This window comes from Cannabis sativa, chromosome 1 (assembly GCF_029168945.1).
Source record: "Cannabis sativa cultivar Pink pepper isolate KNU-18-1 chromosome 1, ASM2916894v1, whole genome shotgun sequence".
NCBI lineage: Eukaryota > Viridiplantae > Streptophyta > Magnoliopsida > Rosales > Cannabaceae > Cannabis > Cannabis sativa.
This window is the reverse complement of record NC_083601.1, coordinates 61319100-61332490: the sequence shown is the minus strand read 5'-3', so window position 1 is coordinate 61332490 and position 13391 is coordinate 61319100. Positions and strand designations below refer to the sequence as shown.

At 42.5% G+C, this 13391-nt stretch overlaps 1 protein-coding gene across 1 annotated transcript; it reads right to left on the bottom strand.

Annotated features, from left to right (window-relative positions):
- Window positions 1-8510: 8510 nt before the first annotated feature.
- On the bottom strand, window positions 8511-12763 carry LOC115703649 (protein INVOLVED IN DE NOVO 2). Its single transcript, XM_030630888.2, has 8 exons — window positions 12577-12763; window positions 11509-12454; window positions 11243-11424; window positions 10457-10546; window positions 10075-10359; window positions 9698-9907; window positions 9043-9281; window positions 8511-8768 (listed from the first exon to the last, which is right to left on the bottom strand). The coding sequence occupies exons 2-7, from the start codon at window positions 12434-12436 to the stop codon at window positions 9045-9047; spliced, it is 1932 nt and encodes a 643-aa protein (XP_030486748.2). The 5' UTR covers window positions 12437-12454; window positions 12577-12763; the 3' UTR covers window positions 8511-8768; window positions 9043-9044.
- Between the last annotated feature and the right edge of the window lie 628 nt (window positions 12764-13391).

Sequence of the window (13391 nt, the reverse complement as noted above, 5' to 3'; positions counted from 1 at the left end):
GGCAGGAGCTTCGCATAGCCAAACACAACTATGCTATGGACGAGTACTCCCGGGGGTATGCCGAAGTGGAGGCCCTTAGGAGGATTCTGCGAGCTGAGGTTGAGGCGAGCATCAACCACCCGGACTATCATGATCCGTGGAACCTCAATCTGGACCCCTTAACGGACTGGTTCCGTCCCCTCCTAGGGCCCACTTTGGCTCCCTTTGCCGCGGAGATGACCGGTGAGTTCGCTTCTCAGCTTACACGTTGCGCGCCCAAGCGGTTTGCCACTTGTGCTTCCCTGAACTCTATCTTCCAGGTCCAGGACCTCAGCCATTCTCTCACAGTGGTAAGTACTTTGCAATTTTTTGCGTTTCCTTTTTGTTGTTTGTATTTTGTTTTCTTCCTTTGAGAAATTTTTCCTTATACCTCGTTATGGTTCAGCTTGCTGCTGAGGCTGGTCGCCTCTCCAGAAACATCATAAACCATGGCTTCGCTCTGTCCGACTTTGGGGACATGAACGACGTCAGGAAGGTCCTCCAAGACCTCACAGCGGAGAGGCAGATCTACCAGGAGGCTGCCGAGCGCCAGGAGGCAGCGGCCAAGGCCAAGGAAGAGGAGGCCAACCGGAGGGAGGCTCAGGCGGAGGCCATGATCCGGGACGAGGCCCAGCGGAGAGACAGGATGGAGGCCCATCACCAGGAGGAACTAAGGGCTCAAACCGAGGCTGTCGAGAAGGCCAGGCGAGATCTCCGGGAGGCCAGGGAGGCTTTGGATGAAATGGCCGCCAAGGTGAGGTCTCTAGAGGAGACTCACCAGTCGGATATCGAATCCAAGGCCGCTCTAGCTGCGGAGTTGAAGGAGCTTAGGGATTACAAAGATCGCCTACCAGAAGGCCAAGAGGGCCGAGCTCCTTTCTCCTCGTTTCTGCGCCCGGTGCCCGAAGCGCTTTGATGATGGTGTCTACATGGCTTGGGCCACCAATGATCAGAGTATCAAGCTTACTTTTTATCCCAAACCCGAGGAAATGATTGCCAGATTTCGGGAAAAGAAGAAGAAGCTTGATGCTGCGCTTGAGGCACGGATTGGACCTCGTCTTCCTCCGCGGGCTGACTGAGCTGCCGTATTATTGACCCAGATTCTACCCGTTCTTCTTATAACTCTTTTTTTTTTGTTTGTACATATTTGCTGCTGCCTTAGAACAATTTACATATAGGCGGCAGCTTTTATTTGAAGGGGAGACAATTATATCTTAAGGCCTGTCCCCGGGCCATTTACATGTGTATGACCTACCCTTCGGGCTAGGATATTTTTTTCTTATATATATGCGATCTTTATTTGTCACACTTAGGTATTTTAACCTGTCCTTTGGCTCAGGGTTTTTATACTTATGCTCTTTATTTTTGCGCATATTTTTTGACCTGCCCTTTGGGTCAGGATATTTTACTTAGATTGACCTGCCCTTTGGGTCAGGATATTTTACTTAGTTTGTTTTTGTTTGTCCGTGCGGTATACCCTAGTACCCCCCTGAGTGGCATAGAAACTTTGTTTTTAAGGCACTCAGTTTTATTTAATATAGAGGGGGCATACATTTGGACGGTACAAACCCTTTGAACAAAATCTAAGTTTAATTCGCTACTGGTAATATTTTCTGAGGTGATCGGCATTCCAGGCTCTTGGGACAGTAGTTCCGTCCATTCTTTTCAGTTTGTAAGTGCCAGAACCGATTTCGTCCTCGATTTCATATGGTCCTTCCCAATTTGGTCCAAGTACCCCCACTCCGGGTTCTTGGGTGGCTGGGAAAACCCTTCTTAGGACCATATCCCCAATAGCGAATTTTCTATTTTTAACCTTGGAGTTAAAATACTTGGTCACCTTCATCCGTATTTGGGACTCATCCCGGAGTTCTTCGACTTGATCCAGAGCCTCTTGGAGCAGGGCTTGATTGGTGGCCGGATCATAAGTCGTCCTCCTGTGGGATGGGAATAATGTTTCCACCGGGACCATTGCTTCACAACTGTACGCCATTGAGAACGGCGAGTGACCGGTTGTGGTTCTGGGGGTCGTCCGGTAGGCCCACAATACCCTTGGCAATTCTTCAGGCCAGTTATTTTTACAGGCCAGCAGCTTCTTTTTCAAGGTGACCTTTAGGATTTTATTGACTGCTTCCGCCTGGCCGTTTGCTTGAGGCCGGGCTACCGCGGAGAAGCTTTTTACCACTCCGTGTTGGTTGCAAAAGTCAGTAAATTCCTCGCAATCAAATTGCTTTCCATTGTCTGAGACTATCTTGTGAGGCAAGCCGTATCGACACACTATGTTTTTGATAACAAAGTCCAACGCCTTCTTAGCAGTTATTGTCTTCATAGGCTCGGCAAATTTCTCCGTCCACTTGGTGAAGTAGTCCACCGCTACTATTGCATACTTTACCCCTCCTTTTCCCGTAGGTAGAGACCCGATGAGATCTATTCCCAGACCGCGAAGGGCCAGGGGCTGGTCATCAAAGTGATCTCATTTGGAGGAGCTCTCGGTATGTTCGCGTACCTTTGGCACGAGTCACACTTTTGGACATAGTCTATACAATCTTTTTTCATTGTTGGCCAGAAGTACCCCTGCCTCAATATTTTCTTTGAGAGGCTGGGTCCTCCCGTATGATCTCCACGAACCCTTCATGGACCTCCGCATGATTTGTCTAGCTTCGTGTCCGATACACACCTTAAATAAGGCATGCTGAGTCCTCTCCGGTAGAGAATTTGATCCATCATTACATAACGATGAGCCTGATACTGAATCTTTCGAGACAGTGCCCTCTCTTGGGGCAACTCACCTGTGGTTATGTACTTTATGATGGGGACCATCCAGCTGGGTTCTTGCCCAACCGTTTGTGTGGTCTCTTTTATTTTGATGCTTGGCTCTGCCAAGCGTTCCACTGGTACTACCCCCAGCTCTTCGATTTCGCTGTCCGAGGCTAACTTAGCCAGACAGTCCGCGTGAGCGTTCTTTTCTCGGGGGATTCTTTCTATTTTATAGTCCGTGAATTCGTGGAGTAGTTCTCGGACTATTGTTACGTACGCGGCCATCCTTTCGCCGCGAGTTTGGTATTCTCCGGAAACTTGGTTTACGACCAGCTGAGAATCGCTGTAGACTTCCACCCTCTTGGCTCCTACAGCTTTAGCCAATTTTAGCCCCCGCTATCAGGGCCTCATATTCGGCTTCATTATTCGAAGCTGTGAAGTTGAATCGGAGTGCTGCCTGGAGCCGCAATCCAGTAGGTGATATCATAGCCACTCCGGCTCCTGAACCGTTCTCATTAGAAGCTCCATCCACAAATACTCTCCAAGTGGGGATGGGTGGCTCTGGTGTATTGGCTGTTGCCTCGGCTTCATTACATTCGGTGATGAAGTCCGCCAAGGCTTGGCCTTTTATGGAAATCCGGGGCACGTAATGTAAGTCGAACTGACTCAGCTCCATCGCCCACTTGAGGAGCCTTCCGGATGCTTCAGGCTTCTGGAGAACTTGCCGGAGTGGATGATTGGTCAAGATTCTGATCGGATGGGCTTGGAAGTATGGTCTCAACTTCCTTGATGCCATCAGGAGGCAGAATACTAATTTTTCAATAACCGGGTACCTTGTCTCGGCCCCTACCATGCGCTTACTAACATAGTACACGGGGTGCTGAATTTTTTCTTCCTCCCGGACCAGTGCAGCTCTGACCGCATGCTCGGAGACGGCCAAGTAAAGGAACAAGTCTTCTCCAAGGACGGGTTTTGATAGGATAGGAGGTTTGGCCATGTGGTCTTTTAACCTTTTGAATGCCTCCTCGCATTCATCTGTCCATTCGAACTTTTGGCATTTCTTCAGTATGTTGAAGAAGGGTATGCACTTGTCCGTGGACCGTGAGATAAAGCGGCTCAGTGCGGCTACCTTTCCGGTCAAACTCTGCACGTCCTTATGTTTCTTGGGGGATGGCATGTCCAGGAGAGCTTGGATTTTCTCCGGGTTCGCCTCGATCCCCCTTTGGCTGACTATGAAGCCCAGGAATTTTCCCGACTTGACCCCGAAGGTGCATTTTTTCGGATTGAGCTTCATGCCGTATCTCCGGACGACTTCGAAACATTCCTCTAAGTCGTTTGCATGGCTGTTGCATGCTTTGGATTTGACGAGCATGTCGTCTACATATACCTCCATGTTTCGTCCCAGGAGGCTTTTAAACATCCGGTTAACCATTCTTTGATAGGTTGCTCCGGCGTTTTTCAGTCCGAAAGGCATGACTAGGTAACAGTATACCCCCTTATCTGGCCCCGAAGCTAGTGCACTCCTGGTCTGCCGTATGCATTTTTATTTGGTTGTACCCAGCATAGGCATCCATGAAAGACAGCAGCTTAAATCCGGACGTGGCGTCTACCATCTGGTCGATCCTGGGCAGCAGAAAGCAGTCCTTTGGGCAGGCTTTGTTTAGATCTGTGAAATCTATACAAACCCGCCAGGTCCCGTTCGGCTTGGGCACCAGGACCGGATTGGCCAACCATTCCGGATAGTATACATCGCGGATCATGCCATTGGACAAAAGTTTGTCCACCTCTTTCTCTAAGGCCTCGGCTTTCACCGAGTCGAGCGGGCGTCTCTTTTGCTGTACAGGGGGCATGTCCGGGTTGACGTTGAGTACATGGGTGATGACATGAGGGCTGATGCCGGTCATGTCCTCTTGGCGCCATGCGAAAATGTCGATGGCGCCCTTCAGTGTTTTTATTATTTTATCTTTTTCCTCCGGATCCAGGCTCCTCCCTATCCGGAGTACTTTAGTGGAGTCGTCGTCGCACACTGGTATTTCTTCGACGTCCTCCATTGGTTCTACGACCCTTTCGGACCCTATGCGAGGATCCAACTCGTCCTCTTCAGCCTTCTCTATCTCAGGGGGCCCCCGGACCATGAGTACTGGCAAGTGGGTGGCAACATTGTAACATTGCCTGGCCTCTCCTTGATTTCCCCTCACCGTTCCGACTCCGGCTTCCTGGGTAGGGAATTTTAGGCATAGGTGTCGGATTGAAGTAATTGCACCAAAGTCGACGAGGGCCGGTCGGCCTAAGATTGCGTTGTAGGCTGTTGGACAGTCTACCACCACGAAGGTGCAATACTTGAATGTGCTTTGGGGGGTATCCGGGCACAGGGTAACTGGGAGCCTGACTTTTCCCATCGGGATTAGCGTCGTCCCGTTAAACCCTGTGAGCTGCGATCCACTAGGAGAGAGGTCCCGGTCGGTCAACCCTATCGCAGTGAAGGCTTCTTTGAAGAGCAAGTTCACGGAACTCCCATTGTCAATCAGGACCCTAGCCACCACCTTATTTGCGATGGGGGTCTCTATGACCAGCGGGTCGTGGTGAGGAAAACGCACCGTCTTGGCGTCTTCTTCCGTGAACGTTATGGGTTGGTCCATTAGCCGAGGCCTTTGAGCCGGGAGTTGAGTGACCTCCCACACCTCACTGTGTCTTGCGGCCTCGGCATATCTCTTTCGCTCCTTGCGAGTGTTTCCTCCGATATGGGGACCTCCGGAGATCATGGCTACCCGTCCATTAGGCCGGGGCGGTAGTCCGGGTATATGCTGGGTGTCACCTGCGGGAGCAGCTGGAGGCAATACTCCTGCTGTACCCCCTGGTGTTCCCGGAGGCATACCCCCTGCCACCTGCCCCGGATTAAGGTGGGGCAACCTATTTTTGATCCACTCATAGAGGTGGCCCAAACGGATCAAATTCTCAATCTCGTCTTTGAGATTTTTACACTCATTGGTGCTATGACCAATGTCGTTGTGGTACTCGCACCTTTTACTCGGATCTCTCCGGGAGCTGTCTTTGTACAATGGCTGTGGTCTCCGGTAGTGCGTACTCTGTCTTGTGGCAAAATATACACGTTCCTGAGAGTCCGTGAGCTCTGTGTACTGGGTGTATTGGGGTGTGTACCCCTTCTTTTGGCGCTTCTCTCCCGTTCGGGTGCTGCCCTTGGAGGACCTTTTGCTCCTCGACCCCTGGGTAGGGCCTGTTAAGCTAGCTTCGATCTCAGCTTCATGATCGATAGCTTTTTGTCTAAGGAGCACCAGCTCCGAGTAGCTTCCTCCTTCATAGGCATACTCGTCGAGGTGTTCCTCGTAGTTTTCATCGGGAACTATTTCTTCTTCTTCTTCCTCGGACTCCTCTGCTGCCCTTGAGGCTACATCTTCCTCATTGGGATCTTGAGCGTCTTCTAGAGGGCGAGGATGACGTGTAGCTCTTGTCTCCACCATTGTCGTGAAGTTAAATGCTTGTTGTGAAGCAGCTTTCCTCAGCTCTCAATGAAAGCACCAAAATGTTGACCGAGGTTTTCGGCAACTATTAAAATATAATTATAATAAGGAGCTGTAAGAAAGTGAGATGAAGACTTTTTACGTGGTTGGGGCGTTAATGAGCCTTAGTCCACGAGCCACTGCTATTAATGGATGTATTTAATACATATTCTACACTTGAGAGAATGTTTTTCTCTTAAATACAGAGAATGTTCTTGGTGAGTTTTTTCTCTTCTTGCTCTTTTGCAACCAAGATTCTCGACCCCATTAAATGAGCTTTGAGGGGGTATTTATAGTGTTTTGGTGGGGTAATCCCTAGAATTGTTCTTACACATGTGTCTGTGAGTATCCATAAAGTTGGGCATTTCCGATGAATATACCATGGGTGATGCATGGTCAAATCCCTAGGTGCTGTAGGGTTTTTATGGAGAATGTCCTTTTTGTCTTGTGATTGACGTGACTCTTCGCAGAGTAGCCGTCGCTAGACTTAAATGATCATTACTGTAGCGCTGCTGTTCGGGGGTTGTGCCGTCAGACTTTATTGCGTGTTACAGTCCCAACACGCTTCCTCCCATGCAGCATTAAATGCGACTTGATTTCTCGGGAGAGACCTGACACATCCCGGAGAGCCTTCATGCTATACTAGCTTCCTGGAGTACCTTGTACTCCGGGTGTCTCCTCCGGGACCCATGCTAATAGCGCTTCCTGGTGGCATAAAAAGACTTAGCAAATCTTTCCAAGTTATCTGATCCACGTGTCCCCTCTCGACTGGTCCACGTATTTTGGGCGAATTTTGGAGCAACAGGTAACATTTCCAGTGTTAGTGACTGTGTCTTCTCCAACGATATTTGCTATTAAAAGTTTTATCAACTTTTATTTATGGTCTTTTGTTTGATTTCCCATATTTTAAACTTTGATTATTTTTTATTCCTATATATTTTTCTTGCATTACTCTTATTTATTTATGTCATATTAAAGTAAACTCTAATTTTTTTCCTATATTTATGAAAAAAATCCTATTTTTACATAATTTTCATGTTATTTTTGTAAAACACTGCAAAAAAAATTGTAATTAAAAACATAAAAAAACTGTGAAATTAAAAACAAAAAAAATAAGATTTTGTAAAAATATTTAAAAAAAAATAATTGACCATAAAATGTTAAAAATTTGTCAAAAATAATATTTGCATCATTCATGAGATTATGGCTTGGTAGCTAATTTTAATACAATTTTTTTAATTACAATATTACATTTTTCTATTATTTGTTAAGGAATACAATTGTAAAAAGTGTGCTAAATATAATATTACTCATTTTTGTTTTTTTTGACTAAATCAACACATTGCACAATTGTAAAAAGTGTAATATTACTCAATTTTTTTTTTTTTTTGACTAAATCTAACACATTGCAGATGGTCTGAGACTTCCAATATTGTGACAACCTAAATTTCGTCTTCAATAAAAGATTCCATGGGTGTGAGTGACCTCAAAAGGAGCTGTCAAAGCTAACCAAGAACGGAGTAAACTCAACAATGATGGGGCGACGACTTAAGAAAATCCAACTGACTGGTCTACTTGTAGGGAAAAAATGATGATATAAGAAGCGAAGGGTGACTGCAAGACTAAGCCACGTACGGATTATGACAGAGTATTAAAATGTCCTATGGGAAATTTCTTCTTACAATGAGTATTATAAAGATTATTTAAGCGAGAAAAAGAATGATGCAATCAGAATTTCTTGTACGATGAACCTCCAAAGTTGTTCTTGGAGGTGGGACAAGACCAGACAATGCAGAAACATTTAAGAATGGATTCTTCTATTCACTCACCTAGAGGAGAATATGCTTACATGTTAGGCCTCAAATATGCTTACATGCCTAACATATATCAACTGCAAGAATAAGTCGCTAGTTAGTTAGAGAGTTAGTACAACTTAAGTGTATTTATAGGACCAAAAGCCAAACCTATCTACTTTCTATGGGGTTTCCAAACTGACTCAAATAGTTTAGGTTTTTACTGTATTTGTCTTTCTTGATGAGTAATAAAGATTCAACTGCCTTCTTTACAGCAATTTTGGATCTAAATCTTATCACCCATACCACTATTGGTGTACATACATATCAAGTTTCTTTGAAATATGAGACTCGTTAGTGAATTGCACAATTAACTTATCTCCTAGGTTGTTATAAAGCTCCCTGTTAATAGAAAGAATCCCACGAATTACTCTAAAATTTCAGATTGCGCTAATGAGTTGATGGTGAAATAGGTTTTCCAACCACGTTTATTCCTGCACATACAGGCAGGATTGAGAAAATGTTGGCACATATTCAGTTCTACAGATTCAAAAATCTGCACTTAATATGCTATACAGAAAATAGATGCCAGAACACAAAAATACGTTCCCCCAGACGACATGAAGACTGCCCGGCTACACGTCTTTCTTCTTCCACCAGCATTCAACAACATTAATTATGTCATCTGCAAAACAGGAAATGTTTCAACGTGAAAATGCTAAGTAAACAGTACTCTTGTTTCTACAAAGTAGATTACAGAAAACTGAGGTAATTTAAGTGGTGTAGTTTCCAAGATAAATTCTACATATGTGATTTTATAATAAAGCAAAAGAATGTATCAAGACAAAACTACTAACCTTATTGTGGTGATGCTAAAGAAGTATAAGCCATTGCACAAAACAATGAAAGATATAGAAACTTAGAAATAATGTTCTCATAGAAAATTGTTAAGAATTAACCTTCACTCGTCTTCTTTCAGGCGTTTCTTTGATCTCCACATTTTAAGCATTTGTTCAACCCCCTCCCTCAGAGTAGCCCGCCTTCCTTCTCTATAGTTCCAAAGTTCTGAGGTTATATACCTCCCACTAGGGTTGTATTCATTTATCTCAACCAAAGCTGATTTTACAGCTTTGAAAACTTCGTCACCCAATTCCTTTTTCAGACCTTTCAATTTTTCATCCTCCTCATTGATCAGCTCCTGAATCAAGAGGAACATTGATTTTGGGTAATCCTCTCAAAAGCACCAAAAAAACAAAGAATTGCCAAATATATTTAAAACTAATATTACAGTTATTGCTACCAGATCTGCAAATTGATCTACCTATTAGATGAGCAGTCCAACTCAATGTAAATGGAAAATAGACAAACAAAACTAATTTAATATTTTAAATTTGAAAATAGATTTTTTTTTTCAAGGAAGAGAGAAAATAGAGGTGCCGGGTAGTTGTTAGGCTTTGTCAATGATAACAAATAGATGCTGTGTGATTGTTTCTGCATAATCAGAGAAAAAAGCATAGGAAAACTACGACTATGAAAGTTCATAAAGTCACTATGACTATGATAGTTCATAAAGTCGACGCAACCAAACTAGACAAAACAACATAAAAACCAAACCTGATGATTCCCATCAATCAATTTAACTTGAAAAGGATGCCAGTCAGGGTCCTTAAGATATTCTTCCCATAGTGAGCACAGCTCCATAGCCCTGTCCTCAGCTTCTTCCTCATTATACTTTCTCTTCATTGCTTCCAGAAATGGTTTGCTATCTAATTCTCCCATTCTTTTAACACCAATTAATGCTCGGCCTGGTAGTTCTTTCAAGCCCTACAACTCAAAAGATTACTTTCCATTCAAGCTAGAGTTACTGATACTAGTAGCAAGCATAAACAGAGAAAAATACGGAGAAAGACCATCTTATTAGACAGTCATTTAGCTGAAAGCAATAAGCTACATGTGACGCACAAACCAACACAGAAAAAGATAACACTTACACTTATCATTTCTTTACGAGCTTCCTGAAGCTCATCATTGCACTTGCGCTCTTTAATAATTAAAGTTTGATTCAAAGCTTCTAAATCTTCATACTCTCCTTCCTTTTCTCTCAGAACTTTGTGTATTGCTTCCACCTTCCCTAGAACTTCCAGATCGTCATCTCCCATGTGTTTCATAACATTCAATTTGCCTCTTAGTCCTTCAATTTCTAATACAAGTGCTTGCTTTGCGTCAAGCTTCTTTTCTAGTTCAATTATTCTATTGTGAAGCTCTTCCTTTTTCCTCTGGATAAAATTAGAACACTTATGTTTAGTTTATCCCCAATAAAATTTTAAGGAAATAAGTTACTACTATTTAAATTCTTAAGAGCAAGTTACAAACCTTCTGATCATCAGCCAGTTTAGTCACATTTTCATCAGCCTTTTGTTGTGCCAAAGCAGCCATTTCAAGAGAGCTATTCTTTATTGCATTCTGAAAGAACAATGAAATCAGTATTATCAAATTTATAGCAACATCAGTCAGCATAAAGACAAGTTGGCAGCTCATGCTGCTGTTGTAAATAATCTCAAAGAGTGTGCTTGGAATTCTCCTACAATATCTAAGGTTCGAGAGTCCATCCTGAGTACCTACATAGCAATTGCTATAGTTACCAGTCCCAGGGAGCCTAGTGTCAAAGATAATGTATGCTTGGAACTTTATTTGTCAGAACAAGTGCACCCACAAACATAAGTAGAGGCAGTTGTGCAGCAATCAAACCTAAATGTTGTAAAATACTACTACTTCACGGCTTAAAATGCACCAAACTTTGCTTAATAATTAGTATATTACATAGATATGAATTAACGTAAATTTTAATTAATGGTGTCATTCATACAAACTGTTCTAATGACAACAGTAATGGTAAATAACTCACCAGAACAGACAACACAGATGAAGGATCATAGCATTAACTTTGAAACTTTACATGTGTATTCATGAGCATTAACACAGATGAAAGATCATGAGCATTAACTTTCAAACTTCGAAACTTTCATGAGACAATACAAATGAAGGACCATGTGTATTCTAGTTTACCTGAATTATTAACATTTTATAAAGTATACACACTAATCATCATTAACCGGAGATTGTAATTCATTAGCACCATGAAATGTGAACATGTCAAACCTTTTCTATCTCCTCAGTGAGCTTTTTCCTTTCAATATCGTTATTTGCATCACGCTTCTCCAATTCTGTGCGACGAAACTCGAGCTCCTTTTTCTGAGATTCCAATTGAGCCTTAACTTTTTCATGGTCGTTAAAAATTTTCTGAAGGTGATCTCGTGAGCTTGATTGAATCTTTCTAATCTCTGAATACAAAATAGCATGAACAAATAAATAAGCCCAAATTCATTATTAAAAGAAAAAGAAAAGAAACAACAAAGCAAATATACCTTCATTATAAGTTTGAAGCAGCTTATCTTTCTCTTCCTCCAAAAGGGTAAGAGATGCAGTGGTTTCAGCACACTTCAATCTTATTTCATTCTTATGTTCGTTTTTCATCTCAATGATCTGTGTAAGATTAGATATAAGTCTAGACTGTTTGATATCCTCTTCCATCATAATGTCAGAAATGGTTTTAAGGTCTCCAATCTTCCTTAAGTGCTCCCCTACTATGTTTGTCAATTTATAATCCTCTTCACGTGCAACCCAGCCATAGAGGCCAGATTTTTGATCATTATCGGCTAACCATTCCTTTCTCCCATGCTTATCACTCTCATAAGCTCGCTCAAATGATAGAGCATTTTCCAAACCAGGCCAGCCTTTATTAAACTCAACTAAAGCAGTCCCAGAATGACCTCGGTAATTCCACAAAGGACGTACTCTTAAGGCATTAAACCCTCGCCGACACAACTCATCCCTCAGTTTGGATCCACTTTCTCCAACATATCTCCCATCATCAGCCTGTCTAGTGGGAAGATTAACCACTATCCCTGTCCAAGGCCACACAAACTTGACACCATTGTCACAATTATTTACATCAACAGCAGTTTGTCCAGTGGGTTTGGAATTGGAAGGACTAGCTCCAGTAGCTAGATTTGTTTCCAAAAATTTTGCTAAAGCCAAGTGACTACCCTTTACTTGTGCACTTCTTTTATCAGATGTACTCTTTCCAATCCCAGTAGCATGTTGGAGTATATCCTTATAATGATATCCTTGCTTCTTCTTCTTCGGGCAATAAGGGCAATTGAAAGTCTCATCTGAAAGTTTCACCTGATGTTTACCATTCTTTAGGTCTTCGTAAGATTTCTCAAGAAACTCATCCACTTCACCATCACTCATCTCTGAATCGTCTGAGTTCTCATTCATCGAACCCCCCATTGTATTTCCAAGACTCGCCTGAATACTCAAACATGCAAAAACTATTTAGAAAATTTGGAAACTACAATGCAATTTGGAAATTGAACAACATGCATTAACTATACACAAATTGAGCAAATAAATTGTGAAAATGAATTAACCTGGATGGATCGTCCACGGAGAATTGAAATTGTTGAAGCTCTCTGGTCTGGTTGAACGAAGATCGTGTGTGTTTGTGTCAAATATTTTTGGGTCTGAAAATTGGGGGTGAAATTATAAAATGGGGGCTAATAGGAAAGTGTCCTTACAATAAAAAGGAATGGAGGAAAAGTAAATCAAAAGACTGTAAAAGCTGAAGAAGAAGACAAAAGAGAGCTAGAATTGCAATAAATAAATAAATAAATAAAATAATAGTTTTCCCCACAAGTGGGTAATTTGTTTACTACTAAGTAATTAGAATTAATAGTAAGGTAATCATTCTTTTACATTTGTTTAGTTACATCATTAAAATTAGGAAAATGAAAACTTGATTAAATAAGGGAGAAAAGAAATGGAGAACTTCCCCTACAAATTTTGTAAGGAATGTCATTAAGGGTAATGAATTTTAATTATTTTTAATTTATTTTTTAATATTAAAAATATTGTTGCCCCTGATTTTGTCCAAAATACGTGGACCAACCGGACTATGACACGTGGACTGAAGAAGCAAGACTTTGAGATAATTGGACTAAGTCTCCTTAATCAAGAGGATCAGCATTTAACATGCCTCCCAGAGAAGGTATGAAGGTTCCATATACTCCTAGAGAGCAAGGCTACAACGAAGCACCTCCGGGAGGTATCAAATCCTATCTGAACAGTCACCTCGCATTTAATGCCGCATGGGAGAAGGCGTATAGAAACTGCCATAAGTATTAAAGTCTGACGGCGTAACCCCCCATCTGCAGCTACTGAGCTATGATTAATGAGCCTAGTTACG